Source organism: Colias eurytheme, chromosome 10, assembly GCF_061535395.1.
Source record: "Colias eurytheme isolate Ceu_HAF_F1 chromosome 10, ilColEury1 Martin Lab GWU primary, whole genome shotgun sequence".
In the NCBI taxonomy this organism is placed as follows: Eukaryota; Metazoa; Arthropoda; class Insecta; order Lepidoptera; family Pieridae; genus Colias; species Colias eurytheme.
The window spans coordinates 9,159,141-9,181,862 of NC_142989.1; the positions used below are offsets into that span (position 1 = coordinate 9,159,141).

The 22,722-nt window shown below is 33.8% G+C and overlaps 3 protein-coding genes across 6 annotated transcripts in view; 1 reads left to right on the top strand and 2 right to left on the bottom strand.

Moving 5' to 3' along the window:
- The window catches only part of LOC149905375 (uncharacterized), a 30,533-nt gene extending 22,038 nt beyond the window's left edge, over positions 1-8,495 (bottom strand). For 3 of the 4 annotated variants that reach the window (XR_016457126.1, XR_016457125.1, XR_016457124.1), the window contains exons 1-2: positions 8,333-8,495; positions 8,164-8,240 (exon numbers count right to left, since the gene is read on the bottom strand). The gene's annotated coding sequence lies outside the window, so the exon portion shown is untranslated. Of the gene's footprint in view, positions 1-7,303; positions 8,087-8,163; positions 8,241-8,332 lie in introns of those variants that run through there. The other variant, XR_016457123.1, reaches the window with a different exon arrangement.
- The window catches only part of LOC149905365 (uncharacterized), a 203,317-nt gene that overhangs the window by 78,052 nt on the left and 102,543 nt on the right, over positions 1-22,722 (bottom strand). The gene's annotated exons all lie outside the window — the stretch shown is intronic.
- PolQ (DNA polymerase theta) lies at positions 11,667-22,550 on the top strand. The gene is made up of 9 exons (XM_090106083.1): positions 11,667-13,910; positions 14,041-14,165; positions 14,231-16,119; positions 16,379-16,562; positions 17,010-17,191; positions 17,380-17,549; positions 18,508-18,841; positions 19,115-19,379; positions 22,156-22,550. Exons 1-9 carry the CDS (start codon positions 11,797-11,799, stop codon positions 22,440-22,442), a joined length of 5,550 nt encoding a protein of 1,849 aa, XP_089962209.1. The 5' UTR covers positions 11,667-11,796; the 3' UTR covers positions 22,443-22,550.

The following is a 22,722-nucleotide window of genomic DNA, read 5'->3' on the forward strand; positions in this document are numbered from 1 at the left end:
TGGCCTTATAAAAAATGATATGTTGTCAATTAAAGAAGGTACTATTCATAAAAGAAACAAAACAAAAATATTAACATATTATGTGTTTATAAATCAACAATTATTACAAGTACTTTCAAATACCAAAATCTATTCAAACATCAAAAAAAACGTAATCGTCTTCGCTAATTAAATACTCTTTGGGTTTTTCAATATTTTGTGTCAATACAATTTTTTTTACTATTGATTCTGACGTGACGATGTCTCGGTTTATTTTTTTTGTAACAACAAAACGGAGCCGTGCCTTTTTTTGTGTTTTTAAAAATAGTACTGTAAAGTAAGTTTCTTGACCTGCAATATTTATGTTTTCTACGAAACCAATAAAATATTTCCAGGAGCTCCTTTCGAAGTACCTTACCAGGCGTACACTGTCATTTATTTGTAATTCCATATTATTATCGTCATCATAAGTTATATCCTTAACATTACTCTATATTCAAATCATTAACTTTACTCATATATTTTGATGTTTTATTGAAGTGAAAACTTCTTTAGCGGCGTTGGCACTTTTTCTGTAATGGGTATAAAATCTTAAACTCGCGTCAGGACACGTGACCTGATCGAAAAAGCGTAAGACGGATGGAAAGTAGACAGCTATCCCTCTACTACGCACGTTTTCACTTCTGCCGGCACTCCCGGAGTGCAACCCGTCTTTTTTAATATTTTCTTGTTTTTGTGTCATCCTAACCAGAGGCGGCTCGCCCTAAGGAGCGCTGGTGCAGTGAACTCCCATAAATAATTATAATAAAATCATACTCCTTAATTTAAAATCAATCGTAATCTTTAAAACTACTGTTAATACCAATGAATATATCCATCATTCCATCATCCCATACACCTGTATAATACCTACTGTATTATGTAAGGCGCGAAGAAGTGCGCTCTCGATTGCGCTCCAATGAAAAAAGATTTAGTACATTTCCTAATACGAAATCCAATAGGAGTGAAAGAGAGGGTTTTGCCAGAGCCCTGCGCGTGAAACAAAAGATTTTCTATGGAAAAGTAGCAAAATTCGGAGCGCCGCACCTGCAAACGTTGCCGGTTCGTTTTTACCGCCCGGCAGGACAGTGATTGCGCGCGCGGCGCGACGTTGCCAGTTTCCACTTCTTTAATATAAACAAACACTCGAGTCAACTTCAATGCACGCGCGCGATTCATGCAATTTTCTAATTAAAATTATAAAATACGTGTTGAAATAGCATGTAGTTATCAGTATTACTTGTGAGTGTTAAAATGAACAATAATTATAATGTGGCGTTCATTAAAAAGTGTGATAAAACGTTACAAATTCAGCTTGAATGTAAAGCTAAGGGACCGCTACATGATCTTACGCAAAAATGTACGACAAAAACGAAAACATATACGCGTGTGTTTAAATCTGAACAATATGTGAAAACACCGTGGTTGTGTGGTTGTGATGAAAGCAACAAACTATTTTGTTTTCCGTGTCTTTTATTTAAAGCGGGCGCGGCCGGCGGAGGTGAGAGTGCTTGGACTGAAACAGGCGTTGACGACTTAGCTCATCTTTCAATCAAGATGAAAAAACATGAAAACATTCACAATCTCGGTACCATTTGTTGAATGAACTGCAATTGGCGTCTATCGGACGACAATACATTCGTAAAGCACTAGATTCCGCGTACCGAAAGTCAATACGCGAGTTCAATGACCGTGTCGATGAAAACAGACATATTTTACGAAGGATAATGGATTGTGTCGTATTTTGTGGTGCATTTCAAATTGCTTTAACTTTCACAAAAAAGTTATAGATATTTTTGCACACCAAAAAGAAAGACGTATGCATTTCCTTTATAAGTAATTTTTTTTTTAATAAATTGTACTGATTTACACCATGTATTTTCAGTGTTTTATTTCAAGTGAACACCCATAAAATTTTGTCACGAGCCGCCTCTGATCCTAACATCATCACTGAAAACGATATTTTGTAACTCCATGCCATCGTCTTCATCAATCTGTTCTGTTTCGCTATCAAAAATAAAACACTCGTCTTCTGAAGAATTATGCAGGGAATATTGTTCATCGATATCTGTATCTGTGCTAATTATTTTTAGATTTTTTTGGCTTACATACGACTGATCCAATAGATAATTTCCTTTTCGGCGTAATGCAGTTTTTTTTCAAGTTCACGGTGTCAAGTGTGGACGTACAACGAACCTACAACGATCACTGTCCTCGAACGCAGTTTTCCGCAGTGTGCTCGCTGCTCTTGGCGAATATCGGTCTCCAATATACTTTTAAAATGTCCAAACAAGTAATAAGCAACATTATTCCGGAAGTCTGTACAGCACTATGTATTGAATTAAAAAACTACGTAAAGGTAAGTAATGTTTTACTTTAATAGAAACAATATGGTTAAAAAAGTTAATTTATAAAAAACTCAATAGAAGATACAATATTTTTTTATTGTATCTTCTATTATCTAATTATTTATTATACTTAACTATTCTAAATTCGTAAATCATTTGCTTCATCGAGTGACGAGTCTCTCTTCGCAATAATTTTCTTCTGGAATGTATGTTGTTGTTAATTGTTCTTGTACAAGTAACAACTCTTTATAAAATGACAAAGTAGGTAATTCACGCCAGTTAGCCCCAAAATGCTTTCCGAGTAATTTATTAATATCAATCAATTTGTTTTTGTTGATTGCAACATTAACAGCCAATAAGTCTTGGATTGATCATATTCATATATTTTTTTTTCCGGCAAACATTTGCTGGAGTTGCCAAATCATTTTTGTAAAAAAGTTCTCCACGAATCAGAACATTGTCCAATTTTTTAGACCGCTGCAAAATAAATCGTTTGCACTGTTTAAATGCCACTGGCCAAATTGCTGTTGGTTTAACGATATCTTTTACAGATTGTCTCCAGTCATTGATTGGACAGTCTACACCTAACTTCACTAATGTCGAAGTTTCATCTATAATATTTGTTATTTCATTCCTTCACCCCGAAGGAATATTTCATGTTTTTTCATTTTTTTTTCGAGGATACCAAACTGTCTATCTGCCGGCATAAATGAATGCCCGGTCACTGGAAATACCAGTTCAATACTCTTGATGGAGTAGTTTAAAAGAAGCCACTTTGAGCAAGCTCCAATCAAAATACAATTTTTATTTTGGCCTCCGCAGCCATCCGCCACCAGTCGTACATGTTTTATACAGGGTGGGCCGTAAATAAGTGCACTTAAAAAAAATTATATTAATACAACTGTAGCGCTTTTAAATGAAATATTTATTTTAAATTATACAAAACGAAATTAATTTTATTTTTTAAAAATTAAATCATCCAAATGTTGTCTATTTCGCCTACAGCACTCTTCCAATCTGACTCTGAGATCTTGGAACACTTTTGTCAAAAGTTGCGGAGTGATTAAGCGGATTTCTTCTTCAATGTTCGCTTTTAATTCAGCCGTCGTTGAAGGATTATTAGAGTACACCTTACTCTTGAGGTAGCCCCATTAAAAGAAATCCGGTGGCGTTAAGTCAGGGCTCCTGGGTGGCCAAGCAATATCACCGCTCCTCGATATCAACCTTCGAGGAAACATTTCTCTAACGACCTCCAGAGAGTCGTTACTTGTATGGCAGGTAGCGCCATCTTGCTGGAACCAGGTGTGAATAGTGTAACCACTCGATTCTTGCAGTTTTGGAGCTAAAAAATCTCTAAGCATCGAAACATAACGCTCTGAATTAACAGTAACATTACGCCCGTATCGATCTTCATAAAAATACGGCCCTATGATACCCCACTTGGCTATTCCGGCCCAAACGGTCACTTTCGGAGAGTGTAACGGTCGTCCATGTTTTAAGCGTGGATTTTCTGTTCCCCAGTATCGACAATTTTGTCGATTAACAAATCCGTTGACATGAAAATGAGCTTCGTCTGAGAAGATAATGTTATTGAAGTGAGGGAATCTCCGTAACATTTCTGTTGCGAAATTGAACCGTGAAACAAAATCGGATTCTTTCAAATCTTGGACAATCTGAATTTTGTAAGGGTATAACTTCAAATCATCCCGTAAAATGCGACGTAAAGTCGTTCTGGGTACTCCAAGGGCCGCAGCGCGTTTCCGTGTAGAGCTTCTTGGATCCTCGCGCACAGAAGCTTGTACGCGTTCAATTGTTTCTGCAGTCCGCCTGGAACGTGGGCGTCCTGTAGGTCGAAGTTTTTGCGTTGATCCCGTTGCCTCGAATGTTACGATCCATTTTTTGATTACATTCGTACTTGGACACTCGGTGATGTTGCGTAATCCAAACTTTACCCGAAAAAGCCGACGAACAGTCACGTATGAGCGATTGTTTTCATAAAAGGCGCGAACGCAGAAAGCGCGCTGCTCTCCCGTGAACGGACTCATTGCGATTAAAAATTTAGATTTCGAGCTGCAAGGAGATACCCTCCCCGCGCGTCTCGGTTATTTCGTTCGGGAGTTAGAGCGAAACAAAAAGTGCACTTATTAACGGCCCACCCTGTATCAGTCATATCAGTATTAGACAGGCGGTGGAATACTGAAGAGGCAACTAAATTCGAGTCCTTATTATATTCATTTTCGGTGCAATAATAGGAGAATACTCTGTTTTTTGATAGCGAAAGAAGCGAAGACCCTTCCACCAAAAATTATAAAAATAAAGTTGTCTAGTATAATAAGACATTTGGTCCGGCAGCTTAGGAAGTGGCAAATTTTTCTGGCATAGCGAAAGAAGCGAAGACCCTTCCACCATTGTAAAATTATAAAAATAAAGTTGTCTAGTATAATAAGACATTTGGTCCGGCAGCTTAGGAAGTGGCAAATTTTTCTGGCAGTCGAAAGTAAGGGATCATGTTACTGCCAAGGATGTCATATTCTACTCCGACAATTGCCCAGGGCAAAATAAGAATAAGTTTATGTGGGCGCTTTATTCTTATGTTGTCAAGAACACACAAATTGAGTCAAAAACCCACAAGTTTTTTGTGGTAGGACATACACAAAATGAGGGGGATGCTATGCATGCCCTGATAGAACGCGAGAAAAAAGGATCCTTAAAGGGTGGGCCCTTGTATGTTCCAACACAGCTAACCCCAATAATCAATCTAGCCAAAAAGAATGGTAAACCCTACATAACCAACGAGTTTCGTGATTTTTTAAACATTAAATCTCTTGTCAAAAACACAGATAATTTCACAAAAAACAGCCAAGGAGAAGCTGTTAAATGGAGTAATGTACACATTGTTCAACTAAAAAAAAATGAACCTAACAAGATATTTATAAACTGTAGAAACTCCACAGCTGTGAGTGGCCGAGTTAGCAGAGATGTTTCCTTCCACCGGTAAGTAATTTTCTAATCAGAATATGCACTATTTATTTTAAAATCAAATAAAGAATATCTGTGGAAAACGATCGTGACAAACACGGATACCAAATCATACGAAATGATTCGGAATACATTGCGGCTTTTACTTGGCACGGTAAAGATCGAGTCGTATGATAACAAGCAATGAATAGCGTCTTCTCATTTTTCTGTTCTCATTTTTCTGTCCAATTTTGTGGTTAGTGATGTTCATTTGATGCAACAGTTCTCGATTCTAATCGATTTTATAATCGAACAGAAAAATGATAATTTGAAGGAGCAATTTTTCAGAAAAAAAGGCATAGATTTTTTTGTCATTTAATACGACTTGACCTAGAACTTTTAAGTATTTTAATACAAAGGTACTAAAAATAAATATTATGACATGGACGCCATTAGTTAAAGTGTCATCTTGGGAGTTTTTTAAGAAAACTCCTTATTGCTTAGACTATGTTTGTTTTTTCAGTTTTCCAAATAACCCGAACATAAAAGAAAAATGGATTGATGCAACGGGACATAAAGATTGATTGATTGACAGTTTCATTACTTTCTTTCGATGGCCTCTCTAGTACGTAGTACACGGTAACTCAATGGGCATATGTAAGAAAAAGCTAAAACACATTAGTTTACTTGTTAGAATATTAAAAGGTTTATAAATTTATTTTATCATTCCTCTGTCTATGGTAATTATCATTTTTCTGTCTTGAATCGATTTAGTAATCGATTACGATTCATTTATTTAATTACCTCTTAGACATAGATCTAGTTTGATCTGATTTCTTTCGATTTACTTCGATGGGATAGGACGATACTAGAATCGCCGCGCGAGTGGCGTCCTAATCGATTTAGCGTAAAATGAAATTACCACAGACATAGATAGACTACGCAAGTACCGCGATCTGTATGAAAACCAAGCGTGTCATATTTTTTGTACTGACCTTGACGCGTTATGACGTCACGAGCGCTTTTTAGTGATGGTAATTTCATTTTACGCTAAATCGATTAGGACGCCACTCGCGCGGCGATTCTAGTATCGTCCTATCCCATCGAAGTAAATCGAAAGAAATCAGATCAAACTAGATCTATGTCTTAGAGGTAATTAAATAAATGAATCGTAATCGATTACTAAATCGATTCAAGACAGAAAAATGATAATTACCATAGACAGAGGAATGATAAAATAAATTTATAAACCTTTTAATATTCTGACAAGTAAACTAATGTGTTTTAGCTTTTTCTTACATATGCCCATTGGGTTACCGTGTACTACGTACTAGAGAGGCCATCGAAAGAAAGTAATGAAACTGTCAATCAATCAATCTTTATGTCCCGTTGCATCAATCCATTTTTCTTTTATGTTCGGGTTACTTGGAAAACTGAAACAACAAACATAGTCTAAGCAATAAGGAGTTTTCTTAAAACACTCCCAAGATGACACTTTAACTAATGGCGTCCATGTCATAATATTTATTTTTAGTACCTTTGTATTAAAATACTTAAAAGTTCTAGGTCAAGTCGTATTAAATGACAAAAAAATCTATGCCTTTTTTTCTGAAAAATTGCTCCTTCAAATTATCATTTTTCTGTTCGATTATAAAATCGATTAGAATCGAGAACTGTTGCATCAAATGAACATCACTAACCACAAAATTGGACAGAAAAATGAGAACAGAAAAATGAGAAGACGCTATTCATTGCTTGTTATCATACGACTCGATCTTTACCGTGCCAAGTAAAAGCCGCAATGTATTCCGAATCATTTCGTATGATTTGGTATCCGTGTTTGTCACGATCGTTTTCCACAGATATTCTTTATTTGATTTTAAAATAAATAGTGCATATTCTGATTAGAAAATTACTTACCGGTGGAAGGAAACATCTCTGCTAACTCGGCCACTCACAGCTGTGGAGTTTCTACAGTTTATAACGGCGTGATTCGGCATTTTACTTTATTCAGCTTCACGTCTTTCCTTGGCGAACTGCAAGCGCGGACTGAGTGTAGGCCAGCGTCAAGTAAGTTTCATAATCTTAGTTTGGACACGGTAAGTACATACACTCGCTTAGTCTATCTTGATACATGTCTGTGGAAATTACCATCACTAAAAAGCGCTCGTGACATCATAACGCGTCAAGGTCAGTACAAAAAATATGACACGCTTGGTTTTCATACAGATCGCGGTACTTGCGTAGTCTATCTATGTCTGTGGTATATTTAGGCTTGATAGGTTCAATATGTCTAACTAAAAACTCACGTTGTAGAGCCCAGTAACTCAAATGAATTTGTTGCCTCTCACTGTCGCTTATTTTTGATGAGCATTTAAGCCTACATGTTTCAGTACAGCTACTTTTTACTTTCTTACCAGAAATTTCTTTACCAGAGCTGGTTGTATAACATTGGCCAGAATTACTCTTTATTTTTCTAATATTTTTATGCCAATTCATAGGCTGACGCAGCCGTTTTTTAGATTTCACTGGAGCATGAATGGTTGTATCATCTTGTCTTGAACTTAATGTTGTAATACTGACAACAGATTGAGGAGGAGTGTAAGGAATTTCGTCTGTTGAAATATCAGAGGATTCAGGAACGTATAAGTCATTTGAACCATCTGAAAAGTCTCAACTTCTGACTCTTCTGCTAATATAACTTGTAACAGATTATTATGATGCACTATTTGTGAACTAGTTCCTTCTTCCAAGACAGTATTCTGAAAATAAGATAATAATATTTAGAATTCACGTATATTTTATGTTAAATAATAATTTAAGAATATAAAAACTCTACCTCAAAAGTAAGTACTATGCGGGGTTACTCTCTGATAGAATAGAATCACTGTTGCACAATTCGTCGTCGCCGTCTTCCTGTAAGAAAATAGTTGAGTATAATTTAACAATATTTACAAACCCAATTTGATAGAAAACATAGCATAACTTTGATAAGACTCTTTACTTACTTTGTTTTCATGATAAGAATTAATGTTATTCTCCTCGTTATTTTTGTTAACCAGTTTTAAAATACGCATAGATCTACTTTCGTAACACTTTTTGTGCATGTTTAACTATTTTTCTTATTTATACAAACACGAAAACGAGTGGGTTAATGGGTTTTAATTTTGTCAGCGGAAAGGAAAGCTTTCAATTTGACAGACAACTTCATGCATGTGTCAAAAGGAAAACGTCAACCAGAAATCGCAATGTTGCCAGTTACGAAAAGTAACATTTCGATTTGTAACTATAAAGTGTAAATATTTTCAGTTCCAAAATGAAACAAATAGAGTTGTTACTGTATGAAAATAAAATAATCTCACGTTAGGAAAAAATATTGGGTGTAACAATTGAACTGCATTCAGTTATCGACTTGTTACTCTTTGGAAATAGTGTGTAATCGTTTTGGGAACAATTTCTCACACTTATCTCCAATTCACTAAATTTCGAATTTGTTACACTTTGGAACTGAGGTATCGATATGTAATTATATATTAATGAACAAATAATTACATCAGATTTAATAATCGCAATTATTATGAATGTACATATGAATAAATGATTTCATCATAATATTAATTATCACAATTGTTTTATTTCCCATTTGTTGCAACCCTAGCATATTTTCGTGTGGCAGCGTAAGTACCTACGCTGGTGGCAGCATCGCGCGACATCAAAGGCGTTTCCTTACTATAGGAAATAATATTGTAATACTGTGCCTCAACTATACTATTGACGACACAACCTGTCGGCTCACTGCAGATTGTGTCAACAGATTGTTGCTGAAATTGAATCGTGAGTAGCTAGCTTAAGGAACATCTATTCGTTTACGGTTGCGACCAAAAAAACAAATGAAAAAAATATGTCAAAACTGACATTTGACAGTAAGACTAAGGTGTTGCCACATCAAAGTTAGCTAAATAATGTTGTCTACTGTTGAAAACTAAAAATCTACCCCATATCGAATCGCAATTACATACTGGAAAACTTTTAGAGACAAAAATTTGAATAGGTTTTTTTTCCACTAGCAATGTATTATTGCAATAATTTATACATTATCACACGGCATCTTTATTGCTTTAAAAGTAAACTACAAAATATGTATAACCACAATGCTTTATTATTATTTTTTATGCACTTTTTTCGTCATCTAGGTTGATAGGAGACAAATAAATTTTATATACAGCTTTATTTTGTGGATTCTTTTTTTTTTTTTTAAGTGAAAACTTCTTTAGCGGCGTTGGGTATAAAATCTTAAACTCGCGTCAGGACTCAGGACACGTGACCTGATCGAAAAAGCGTAAGACGGATGGATATCAAACATGCTCAATGTTAATAATCAAGTTTTCACTTCTGCCGGCACTCCCGGAGTGCAACCCGTCTTTTTGAAGTGAAAACTTCTTTAGCGGCGATGGGTATATAATCTTAAACTCGCGTCAGGACTCAGGACACGTGACCTGATCGAAAAAGCGTAAGACGGATGGATATCAAACATGCTCAACGTTAATAATAAGTTTTCACTTCTGCCGGCACTCCCGGAGTGTAACCCGTCTTTTTGAAGTGAAAACTTCTTTAGCGGCGTTGGGTATAAAATCTTAAACTCGCGTCAGGACACGTGACCTGATCGAAAAAGCGTATGACGGATGGATATCAAACATGCTCAACGATAATAATCAAGTTTTCACTTCTGCCGGCACTCCCGGAGTGCAACCCGTCTTTTTTTTATATTTTTGTTTAAGCCTCTCGTCGGAGCGTTCAAGTATTACGTAACGCAATTTTTGTAGATTTTTGACACCCCCTCCCCCCCTTGTAACGCACCATAACGTTTTTCTATACCCCGCCCCCCTCTCTAAACGTTACGTTTACGTTACGTAACACTCAAGTGACCATTTTTACCCTAAAGTCGCAAAATGTTACAGATTTTATCCTTGGTATAGTTTTGATTGCCCTTACAGTAATAATCTTCTTATATATAAAAATGAATCGCAAAATGTGTTGGTAAGCGCATAACTCGAGAACGGCTGAACCGATTTCGATAATTCTTTTTTTATTATATTCCTTGAAGTACGAGGATGGTTTTTATGTAGAGAAAACGTAAATATGTACCACGGGCGAAGCCGGGGCGGACCGCTAGTACTAAATATAACAAGAGGTTTTTAATCCGCAATACCTGCGTATTTTGTTAATAATCATCATCACTAACAAATACTGACAACGAGAACAACAATAAATGATGTATAATACAATCAAAGGATTCCCCGTAAAACGTAAATGAAAAGGGTTGCCAATTTCGGAGTTTTAATTCCCTAATTTTTTATTAAAAAAAAAACAATGTTACGTAACGTGTTGTAAGAAAGACCCCCTCCGCCCCTGTAACGCATCGTAACGTTTTACGAGACCCCCCCCCCTCCCCCCAAATTGCGTTACGTATTACTTGAACGCTCCCCGAATATGCTGGTTGTTTCAACATTATTGTAAACGTGATTACCAATATATCATTAAATAATAATATTACCATAATATTTGTTAGTGCATGGTATTCACAATCAAACATGGGCTCACTTTAAAACTTTTAAAAAGTACATTTTTTTTCTGACCTTACCCATTTATGCGATATGGTAGGGTCAGTAATAAAGAAAATAAAAATAATTTAAATGGATAATTATTTTATTAATTATTTGAAATTGTTTATTGGCAAACTTTTTTGTTATGGTATTTTTATATTTATTTGAATTATCATATTTTCGTATACAGAATGCAACAATATCCCCATAATATGTACTTACTTGTAATGAGCCCATAAAACTGAACAACTTTTCCCAAAGAACATATTTTGCCATTTAAGATTCGTTTTTTTAATGAAATGCGTTATAACATAAATTTGATGTACTTAATATATTTTATTCATATTAAAAATAATTACTTTAATTTTTTGTTTTTATTTTACTTCATAATTTAAGAATAGAATACAATAACCTCCTCATTTTTTGAAGTCGATTAAAAATGATAATTTTATTAACAAACCGAACATGAAAACCTACAATTTTCCTAAAATCATTAGATTAAGCTTCAAATATATATAATATTTTTCTTTGATTTTATGTAGGTATATGGATCTACGATATGGATATTTTTATTAGTTTATTTCAGTTTATTTTGATTAAAAAAACTTCTTGTAAAAAAATATGAAATTTTGATATAGAACATGAACACATGAAAGTATGTATTTATAATCTATGGTCATAAATTAACAGCTGTGAGCTGACATTGACATTTGTTTTGTTTACAAATTTACAAACGAATTCTAATCACTTGCTCTGTGATTCAAATTTAATGCAATGAAATCAAAATGTTTTTCAATTGTAGTTTATAGTGTTATTAATCGTTATTTTTGAATGTATAAAGTGGACTGTGATTTTTATTTTATGATATTATGGCCAATGTGGATTGTGATGAAATCGACTCACAAATAATAGCCGAAAATGTGTCCTTTTTGGATAACTGCTTTAATAATTCATTTAATTTAATGAAATTCTTGAATGAAATTAAAGGTTATATAGCCGAAGAAAGAAACTTTAAAAATGACAAAATAATTTCAAACAAGTTAAACAAGAGCACAAAGTTAAATTCCCTAGATTGCTCTATTTACAATGCAGATATTTTGACCCAATGTCAAGAAAGTAAAAATGATTTTAAAAAGTATTTAAAGAATTGGGGTTTGCCTATTGAAATTGTTACAAAGTATGAGCAGAAAGGGATTCAAGAGATGTTTCAATGGCAAGTAGACTGTTTAAGTAATCCAAAGGTTTTATTAAATTGTTCCAATTTAGTTTATTCAGCTCCAACTTCTGCTGGGAAAACTTTGGTGGCTGAAATATTGACTATCAAAACAGTACTTGAACGACAGAAGAAAGTTATCATAATTTTACCCTTTGTGTCCATTGTGAGGGAAAAAATGTTTTATTTGCAGCATATTTTATCAAGTTCAGGTATTCGTGTTGAAGGCTTTATGGGATCCCAATCTCCACCTGGAGGACTGCAATCAGTGCATATTGCTATATGCACAATTGAAAAGGCTAACAGTTTAGTAAATAAATTATTGGATGAAAACAGTATTTCTGAACTTGGCGCTATAATTGTGGATGAACTCCATTTACTTGGTGATTCCCATAGAGGATATATTTTAGAGCTTCTTTTAACTAAAGTCAAGTATGTAACTAATAAAATGGATGATGTACAAATCCAGATTATTGGAATGTCAGCTACACTTCCTAATTTAGAAGTTTTGTCCGCTTGGTTGGACGCAGAACTTTATGTAACAGATTTCAGACCAATTCCTTTAGATGAATTTTGTCTAATTGGTAATAAGTACTATGATAAGCATGGAAAGTTTACAAGCAATATAAAGAAGATATCTGAAAATGAAGATGGTGATTATGTTTTAAATATTTGCCTTGAAACTATTAAAGAAGGTTGTTCCATATTAATTTTTTGTATGACAAAAAACAGATGTGAAAACTTAGCTCAAAGTATTGCATCATCATTTTTTAAATTAGGTTGCAGCGGTAATGAAGTAGGGTCCTTTTTAAGGGATCAACTTAAAACAGAAAATATTGCAGAAGTTTTAGAGCAACTGAAAAATTGTCCTGTAGGCCTAGATCAGGTATTAAAAAATGTTGTATCTTTTGGTGTAGCTTATCATCATGCTGGCCTTACATTTGATGAAAGGGACATAATAGAAGGAGGATTCAAATCTGGTGCCATTCGTGTTTTGGTTGCAACATCTACATTAAGTTCAGGGGTGAATTTACCAGCCAGGAAAGTTATAATTAGGTCTCCTGTCTTTCAAAGACAACCAATTAATATTCTAACATATAAACAGATGGTAGGAAGAGCTGGCCGAATGGGAAAAGACACTAAGGGTGAAAGTATTCTTGTATGCACACAGGCAGAACAAAAAACTGGTTTTGATCTTATGATGGGTGCTTTGGATCCTGTAAAAAGCTGCATAGAAACAGAAGACAAGTTTATGAGAGCCGTAATAGAAATGATTGCTAGTCAAGCTGTTTGCACTAAGTCAGAATTAGATCTCTATTCAAAATGTACTTTACTTTTTAAACAATCAATGTCTTCTTCGCAAGACACCTTATTAGAAAATACTTTGAAACAATTAATAGATTTTGAGTTGGTCAGAATTCAAATTATTGGTTCTGAAGAACGATATGTCGCGACGTCTTTAGGGAAGGCTTGTCTTTCTTCAAGTATGGCACCCAATGATGGTTTGTCATTATTTTGTGAGTTACAAAAAGCACGGCAGTGCATTGTTTTGGAAACTGATTTACATCTTATATATCTAGTCACACCATATAGTGTCAGTAGCCAATGGGCAGACTTGGATTGGTTGCATCTTCTAACGTTATGGGAATCTTTAACAGTTGCAATGAAAAAAGTTGGTGAACTTGTTGGGGTTCAAGAAAGCTTTATAATCCGCTGCCTGAGGGGAGCAAATAAATCTGCATGCAAGAATAAGCTGAACATTCATAAAAGGTAAAGTTAGGTTTTATTTTTAACTTTCTATGGTAAGAGAAACATGCTTTTTTTAAATATAGGTAGATACGATTTTAGAGACAGTTTGAATATGGTTGATTTCAATAGATTAATATGAATATTTTTTTAGGTTCTATACGGCCTTGGCTCTTCAAGATTTAGTCAATGAAGTACCTCTTTCGGACGTAGCTACCAAGTTTCAGTGTGCGCGAGGTTTTCTTCAAGGACTTCAACAAGCTGCCGCAACTTTTGCTGGTATGTCCCTTTTATAGCAGTAATGAATTTTATACAAATCATGTAAAATAAAATTTTAATTTTAGGTATGGTTACGGCTTTCTGCCGTCAACTAGGCTGGAAAAATATGGAATTACTTGTTTCACAATTTCAAGATCGACTCCACTTTGGAGTTCATTCAGATCTATTAGATTTAATGAAGCTATCGTCCTTAAATGGCGTAAGAGCGCGAACGCTTTTCGATGCTGGATTTGAGACAATTTCTAGTATCGCTTCGGCAGATGTTAACGTTATAGAAAATGCTTTGTATAAGGCTGTACCATTCCAGAGTGAAAAGGGCAGAGAAGGTGATGATTTGGCTGATATTCGAAAAAGGAACAAAATTAGAAATATCTGGATAACAGGTTTTTGTGGTATGACAGCAAAGGAGGCAGCAGAAAAGCTTATTCGAGAAGCTAGAAAATATCTGGAATTAGAGATTGGTGTAGCGGAAATAAAATGGGAAAACAAATCAAGTGCTGAAAATGGATGTGATGAAAATGATAATAATATGCAACTACGAAAAGTAAATGATACCCAAAATGAAAGCAACCCTCCAAAGAGTGATGAAAAAAGTGTTCTGTGTAGTACATTAGAACCGGAGGTATTGTTGCCAGTAAAGAGTAATCAAATAGTATTAGATAATACCTCTACTGTACAAATTGAACCTGAAAATGAATCTGAGAAGGGAATTTTAGAGAAAAACAATCCAGTCGAGGATGCAAGTAAAATTTATGAGGCTGATATTAACTTGAAAGAGAGAACATTACAAAATCATACGAAATACTTAACATTAAAGTTAAAGAACGATACATTATGGGATTCATTGAACATAAATGATACTGCTTTGAATAATATTTCAAAGCTTCCTTTGTCTGCTAAAATATTATCACCAAATATAAGCTTTGGTGAATTTGAACAAAATATTGACTCAATAGAAACTAAAAATAATAAGTCATATAGCACAAGTCTAAAAGATGTTAGTATGTTTTCATCTGAAGGTGATAATTCGAGTCTATTTGAAGATAGCTTACCCTTAGATTTAATTCCAAGCACTGTAGTTGATACAAAAAAAGAATCTATTCAAAATGAAATGAACACACAATATATTAATTCTAGTTCAATATTAGAAGCGTTTAAAACATCTGTTATTGATGAGGATGATAACATGAAATTAGTTTACGATGCGGATGATTTTGAAAAGACTGACATTGATAAAGTTAAAAAAGAAATTATAACTTGTATACCTGATGATATAGATGAGATTTCGACTCAAGCTACTACTGAATCTTGGGTTCATAAAGATTTAATTACTCCTTTAAAACGCACAAATAAATCTATTAAAAATACCTCTCAACCTCAGGCCAAAAGAAAAAAGCATACTATATCAATCTTGAATACAAACACGATATCAAATAAAAAATACATACAATTAAAGTCTATAAAGTCATCCAATTTAAAAATGAAAGTGAATAACAATATTATGATCGATTGTTATATTTTAAGGGAAACAGATGTTGTTCTTAATTTAGAAATTTTGGATACAATCGATTCAGCTAGTTTTATTTCCGTTAATTACGAACCAATAAATTGTTCAAATAGAATAGGAACAAATATTCTGGAAGATAAGTCTGTAAGGAGCACTCGATTGAAAACATTTAATTCAAAGTCTCCGACGCATGGAATATGTCTTTATTTCCAGCCTGCTATTTGCATATTTCTCGATTTGTCTTCACTTAATAATTTGAAGGAATTTACAAATAAATTGATGAAAATTTTGATGAGATCTACTTTAAAAATACGCTCTATGTCGGTTAAGACACATTATTTATATCTTATGAAGTTGTTGGGTTATTTTTTAAAAACATTTTCCGATGTATTAGTTGCTGAGTGGTTGATGGATAATAAAGAAGAGATGTCTACCCTTCGTGAGTTGGTAAGCCTTATTTATAAAATATTTAATTTTAAATTTATTTGTTGTTGGGGGGGGGGGCGGGTTACCCCACGGATATTGACCGTAAGAAATATAAAGATATATGAAAAGATATTTAATATGAGAAAATAATTTCGGTTAACGAATTTTTTTATTTATCCGTTACAAGTAATCTTACTAATAATAAAATCTTGCCCTTTTTATAATATTTTTTCCTTTTTTTATTGAAAATAGTTGTGTTTATCTTTATCCTTATTTACAGACAAAGAAATATCGTGATATCGATCTGTTAAAAACAAACATCACAGTCGATGGTAGTACGAAGAATTATAATGAATTAGATAAAATTGAAGAGGCCTTTCTTAAATCGTGGAGTTTGTTTAATATTGCTGACGAACAAGACAAATACTTCTTCGATAAATACCAATTTGCCAAGTCTGTTATTGGTAATAATATATTGTTTTGATAACCATTTTCTTAATTTTTCCTGATTAATTTACAGGGTGTCCCAAAAAGTAGTGATGAACGGAAGCTGGGAGGTAAAGGACCTAGAGGGCTATCCGAATCACCCCCATGTATATTATGCGATTTTTCGTATTTTCAGTTATGACGTTTTCACCTATCAATTTTTCACCTATCGCCGAGTACGATGATATTTTCACTCATGGTTAGGTCAATTATTGCAGAAGACGGTTGATTTTTTTTTATGTGCTAAGCTGAATGATAGGCCAATTCAATATGGTTGATTCGGACAGCCCTCTAGGTCCTCTACCTCCCAGCTTCCGTTCATCACTACTTTTTGGGACACTCTGTATAATCGAAATATTTTGTAATAATTAGTTTCTGTCTGTGGTTTCTGTTATTTGTTGTCATATTAATTATATTTGTTTTAGATTTAGAAAATCACGTATTAAAAATATTGGCCTATAGCGAATACCAGGGCATCATGGTTGATAAGGAACTCGCATCTCGACTTTTGGTAGATGTGAGAAGCTCGCAAGAGATACTTCAGAAAAAGGCTTACAAGATATGTGGATATCACTTTAATTTTAATTCGTCAAAGGATGTCGCAAAGGTATATTTTTAATTCATCTTAATACAATATCGGTACGTCTATCAAATATAAAAAAAATATATGTACCTAAGTAAAATAAATATTATTTAATTTAGTTTCGTATTCAAAATAACTTACTGACATAACACCAAATAAATTTAAAATCAGTTAAAAAAGTCAATATTCAGAAATGCAATTATTTTATCCAGGTATTAGGTATATACAAAGGTCGCAAAGTAAGTACGAAGAAATGCGTGCTTACGGCCCATAACAGTCAGATGGCGAGCATCGTGATCTATTGGAGGAAACTCAACTCGATTCTGACGAAGACCTTGTACCCACTCACTGAAAAGGCTTATATGTATAGTTCGGATAATAAGTAAGTGATTTTATGAATACAGTAGATAACTATTTTCAATAAGGTTTTTCGAAGGCGCGCTAAGAGTAAATTTTTAATTTCGCGCCACGGCAATACCGTCACGACACGGTCTAAAGCAACGATTTTGATATCTTTGAATCTTGCCAAAAAAGTTTCACTTCTGGCACACGCTCTTTTTTTGTTGGATTGAACTTACTTCATAGAAATGTAGTGTTATTATAGAGACAGTTAAAAATCTTCAAAAATCAAATTAAATCTATGCAAAATATTCTTGTTAAATAAAAATCAACCGTTGAATCCAACAAGGCTAAATAAAAGTTTACGAAAGCTTGTAAAGTTTCAGCTTTCAAGAAAGAATTATTAACTTATTCAAAGATAGTGATGTAGTCTTAATAATTTGAGATGGAGAAAAAGTGTATCCAGGTATAATATTTCTTGTACAAATATTGGCCTCATTGATCACAAAAGGCTGTGTAAACTTTGAACGAACGAGTCTATCCCGCACCGCGCGCGTCTGGCACGGAGCCAATATAAACGATCACTTCGATATGCACTATGTACAATTGTTCTAACTTAACCTGCTTTGTTTGCTATCGGTTTTATCGTATTTTTATTGGAGCATTTAGTTTTTTTAGAATTTTATTTGTTTGATACGTTTATTTTTTTTCTGTATGAACTTTGTTCTGTACGATATGCCATCAAATAATTATGACGATATTACTTATTTAAATACGAATCTCTACAATTTGTAAAATCAGTATCTATAGAGAATTTGAAAATTATTCTCTTTTTATTAAAGCGTAAAAATGTAATATAAATTTTATTATGATAGAACGAGTGCTGTAAATATTCTATGAGTATTTTTTCTTAATAATCCAGAGAAATACAAATTGTTGTTTACTGGCGACAGTATTCCAATATCCCCAGTTGCGTTATGAATAAGTAATTCGGTTTGCAGGATAAATCCTTCGTACACGATGTTCACTTGCACCGGCCGGATTAGTATGCACGAACCGAACTTACAAAACGTGCCTCGAACATTTTCAATACCCATGAAATACCTGAAAGTTGTGGACGACTTTGAACCTTGTGACGAAGTAGCAGAGTTCAATTGTAGGAACATTTTCAAAGCCTCACCGGGCTTTGTGTTTGTTTCGGCGGATTATTGCCAATTGGAAATGAGAATCTTAACCCACTACAGTAAGGACGCGGTTTTGTCTCGGATTATGAAATCGGATGTGGACGTTTTTAAGTCTATAGCCGCTTCCTGGGGCGGAGTTCCAGAGAATCAGGTACGTGTGTAGCGTACGATGTAGATATTATGTGCAGGTCATTTGCATAAATTCAATAATGATGTAAATTCATTTTGCATAAATAATAATATCTGTCAAAGATAAGGAATATTTTGATGATAAAATCCATTTAATGCGTAAGCCATAGTCAATATCGAATGTAAATCGGGTTTTAATGCTTGTGTAAATATTCGTATAACTCTTGTTTTTATTCCGTCTCATCTAATAAGTTTCATTAAAGTAATAATCAAGTGAAATTTAAAAATGCAATAGGTGGATGACGATCTCCGGCAGAAAGCGAAGCAGCTATGTTACGGAATACTTTACGGGATGGGCAATCGTACATTGTCTCAACATTTAGATGTATCCGAGATGGAAGCTGCCGTATTCATGGATAGTTTTTACAAAACTTATCCCGATGTTCAGAAGTTTACCCAAAATGTGGTCCAGGAGTGTAGAAGCAAGGGATATGTGGAGACGTTGATGAAACGCCGACGGTATCTACCTGATATTAATAGCCTTGTGGTTTCTAAGAGAAGTGAGTATTTTTTATTTATATTTTGGCAAATACTTTTGACCTTGTCGATTTCTATTTACCACTATATGCTTGAATTCTTGATTCTCATTTCATAGCATTTATTAAAATAATAAAAATCAACATAATAAAGAATATATGATACTAGTTGTGCCCCGCAGTTTCACCCGCATTGATTCGCTCCTGTTGGTCTAAGTGTGATGATATACATATATCATATATAACCTTCCTCGATAAATGGGCTATTTAACACCGAAAATTTTTTTCAAATCGGGTCAGTAGTTCCTGAGATTAGCGCGTTCAAACAATCAAACAAACTCTCCAGCTTTATAAAATTAGCATAGACTAGCAATGCCCTGCGGTTTCACCCGCATAGATAGCGATATCGTGACAGTGAAAAGTCTACTATAGGTCGGACTATAGGTTTAATTTTTAATCACATGAAAATCACCTTTACCCCGTCCCGCACTACGGCCTGCTCGAACAGTATACCTACTATTTTCTGTAGATTGACACTTTTAAAAATTCGTTATATCTTTTGAATGGAATATCCAATTCTTTTCATTTAAAAAGTATTTTGCTGGTATTGAAACAGTCTATAATAAAACATCATTTAATGGGATAAGGATTAATATATGTGTATGGATAACATGGTTTGATTACTGTCGGCACTTCTATTTACTTTGAAAACGTAAAAAAGTTGTTGTAGTAACATAACTACTGAAGATGGACATATGGTATCGCGGACTTTCTTGTAGATATTGATCCATTCTATAATACCGTAGAACATTTTTTTGTTCTATCTTCCATAGATTCCGCAGCGCACGCGATGACAGAACTTTTATTGAGGAATTTTTTACACCTTGGGTTACATTATTGCATTTTTGGTAAGGATCTCAATTTTTTTTCAAAATGCAATATAGCCTATGTTGCTCAGTGAAGATGCAGCTTTCTTATGGTGAAAGAATTTTTGAAATCGGTCCAGTAGTTTATGCGTGAAAACCATACACAATACATACATACATACATACATACATACATACATAATTACAAACTTTTCCTCTTTATAATATTAGTATAGATAATCACCATTCATAGTTCACACTACCCCCACAATAACTAATATAATGCTCAAAAAACAACTTTAATTTTCTAGTCCAGTCTGTGGGGAAATGTAAAAGCCTCTGCTCTACAAAAGGTGGCGTAGAAAATGTTTTGAAACGATATTGTTTAGGTATGAAAGGTTAATCAAAATCCAAGTTTTCGACCTTGACGGACCCAGGCGCTAGCCGCCATCTTGAATTAAAGGTGCTAAAATTAGGTATATTTTAAATAACTTTTCAATTGTTTACTAAATCACAAAAGTGTCTATGAGGGGTTCAAAGAAGACAAAATTACCTACATTTTTTTTCATACATGATTATTCTGTAAGTCTTAAAGGTAAAAAGTTACAAGCGACGGAAATAATAATATTTACAGAAATCATATAATTTTAATTTTGTTTAAAAATTGTGCAGCAATCTTTTTTTATTCTTTTTGATGGCCCGGGCTGGTTAATGGTGGCTTCTTCATTATCGTCGCTGAAATTTTCTGTTTCATTGTCTGTATTTTTAGTTTCCAACCATGAAATTTCGTCGATTAAATTTACTTTTTATTGATAACTTTATGAATCGTTCATATCGGATATCTTCTAAGGATTCCTTATCCATGTCCCCTCCGTAAAAAGTTACTAGAAAGCGTGCTCCAGCGTCTTCGATTTCTTCTGGTCATGATGACGAAATTTCATGGTTGGAAACTAAAAATACAGACAATGAAACAGAAAATTTCAGCGACGATAATGAAGAAGCCACCATTAACCAGCCCGGGCCATCAAAGAGAATTAAAAAATGATAGCTGTACAATTTTTAAACAAAATTAAAATTATATGATTTCTGTAAATATTATTATTTCCGTCGCTTGTAACTTTTTACCTTTAAGACTTACAGAATAATCATGTATGAAAAAAATGTAGGTAATTTTGTCTTCTTTGAACCCCTCATAGACACTTTTGTGATTTAGTAAACAATTGAGAAGTTATTTAAAATATACCTAATTTTAGCACCTTTAATTCAAGATGGCGGCTAGCGCCTGGGTCCGTCAAGGTCGAAAACTTGGATTTTGATTAACCTTTCATACCTAAACAATATCGTTCCAAAACATTTTCTACGCCACCTTTTGTAGAGCATAAATACCTACAGACTGGATTATTCGGTTGTTTGATTAAAGTTTGATAGAAATAGTTACTGTTTGAGTGGAATTCTGTTTGCCCTGAGCGAGCAAGATAAGCCCAATAGCGAGAATATCTTACGGATTAATTTAGAAATTAAAATTCTATTGAATGCAGATATTAATATGCTGATACTTCTATAAGATTCTTGACCTAAATATAATGAGATAAAATTATAAGTTTAAAAATTATATTACGGTCATGTTTTCTTTATAAAAGAGATTGATTGGCGGTTACATGGAGATTGCGGGTTGTTTCACATAAGTGATAGATGACCTATTTTTGACTTGATTCTATTATTTATTCAAATATACGGACACAAATTTGCTTTACTTTGATAAAAACAGTAAAATATGAATAAAAAATATATCTGGTTATGTATAGGAACAATTTAGACAGTCAGGTATCAACTATAACACAAAAAGATACTTAAAGCTTTCGATACCTAAGTTTTAAACAATATTTCTAATATAAATATGTATAACCGTTTTAATTCGAGTTAAATAATTACAGATACTGCAGAACGTCAAGCAGTAAATACGACAATACAAGGGTCAGCGGCAGACATAGCAAAGGCAGCTATGTGTGCCATAGATAATAGAACCAACGGAGATTCAAAGCCACACCTCGTTCTACAAATGCACGATGAACTTATCTATGAAGTGATCGAACATAAGAAAAAAGATTTCATAAAAATTTTAAAAGAAGTCATGGAAACAACTGTGAGATTGAATGTACCTTTGCCAGTCAAAGTGAAGGCGGGATATACGTGGGGTGCCTTGGAAGAAGTAAAATTGTAATATAAAATTATGTAATTGATATTAGGAAATTTAGTATCTAATGTATAATATGCTGTGATATTTTTTAAATAATGTAATGCAGTGCCTTAATAAAATGTTTACCTTTTATTATTTCGTTTAATTTAACATTCAACCCAACTCTTCACTATTGGACTCGAATGAAAAAATTAAAATATGTAGTTTTCAGTAAGACATGTGAAATGTACGTATAGATACATTTTAAAAAATATTTTTTTGTGCGAATATTACTTATATTTTCAATGCCAAATTTTTATTTTCC

Coding starts and splice junctions, on each gene's coding strand:
- PolQ (XM_090106083.1), top strand. CDS start 11,797: ATGGCCAATGTGGATTGTGATGAAATCGACTCACAAATAATAGCCGAA. Junction 17,192..17,379: donor CGTCAAAGGATGTCGCAAAG/GTATATTTTTAA, acceptor TATTTTATCCAG/GTATTAGGTATATACAAAGG. Junction 17,550..18,507: donor ATGTATAGTTCGGATAATAA/GTAAGTGATTTT, acceptor TTCGGTTTGCAG/GATAAATCCTTCGTACACGA.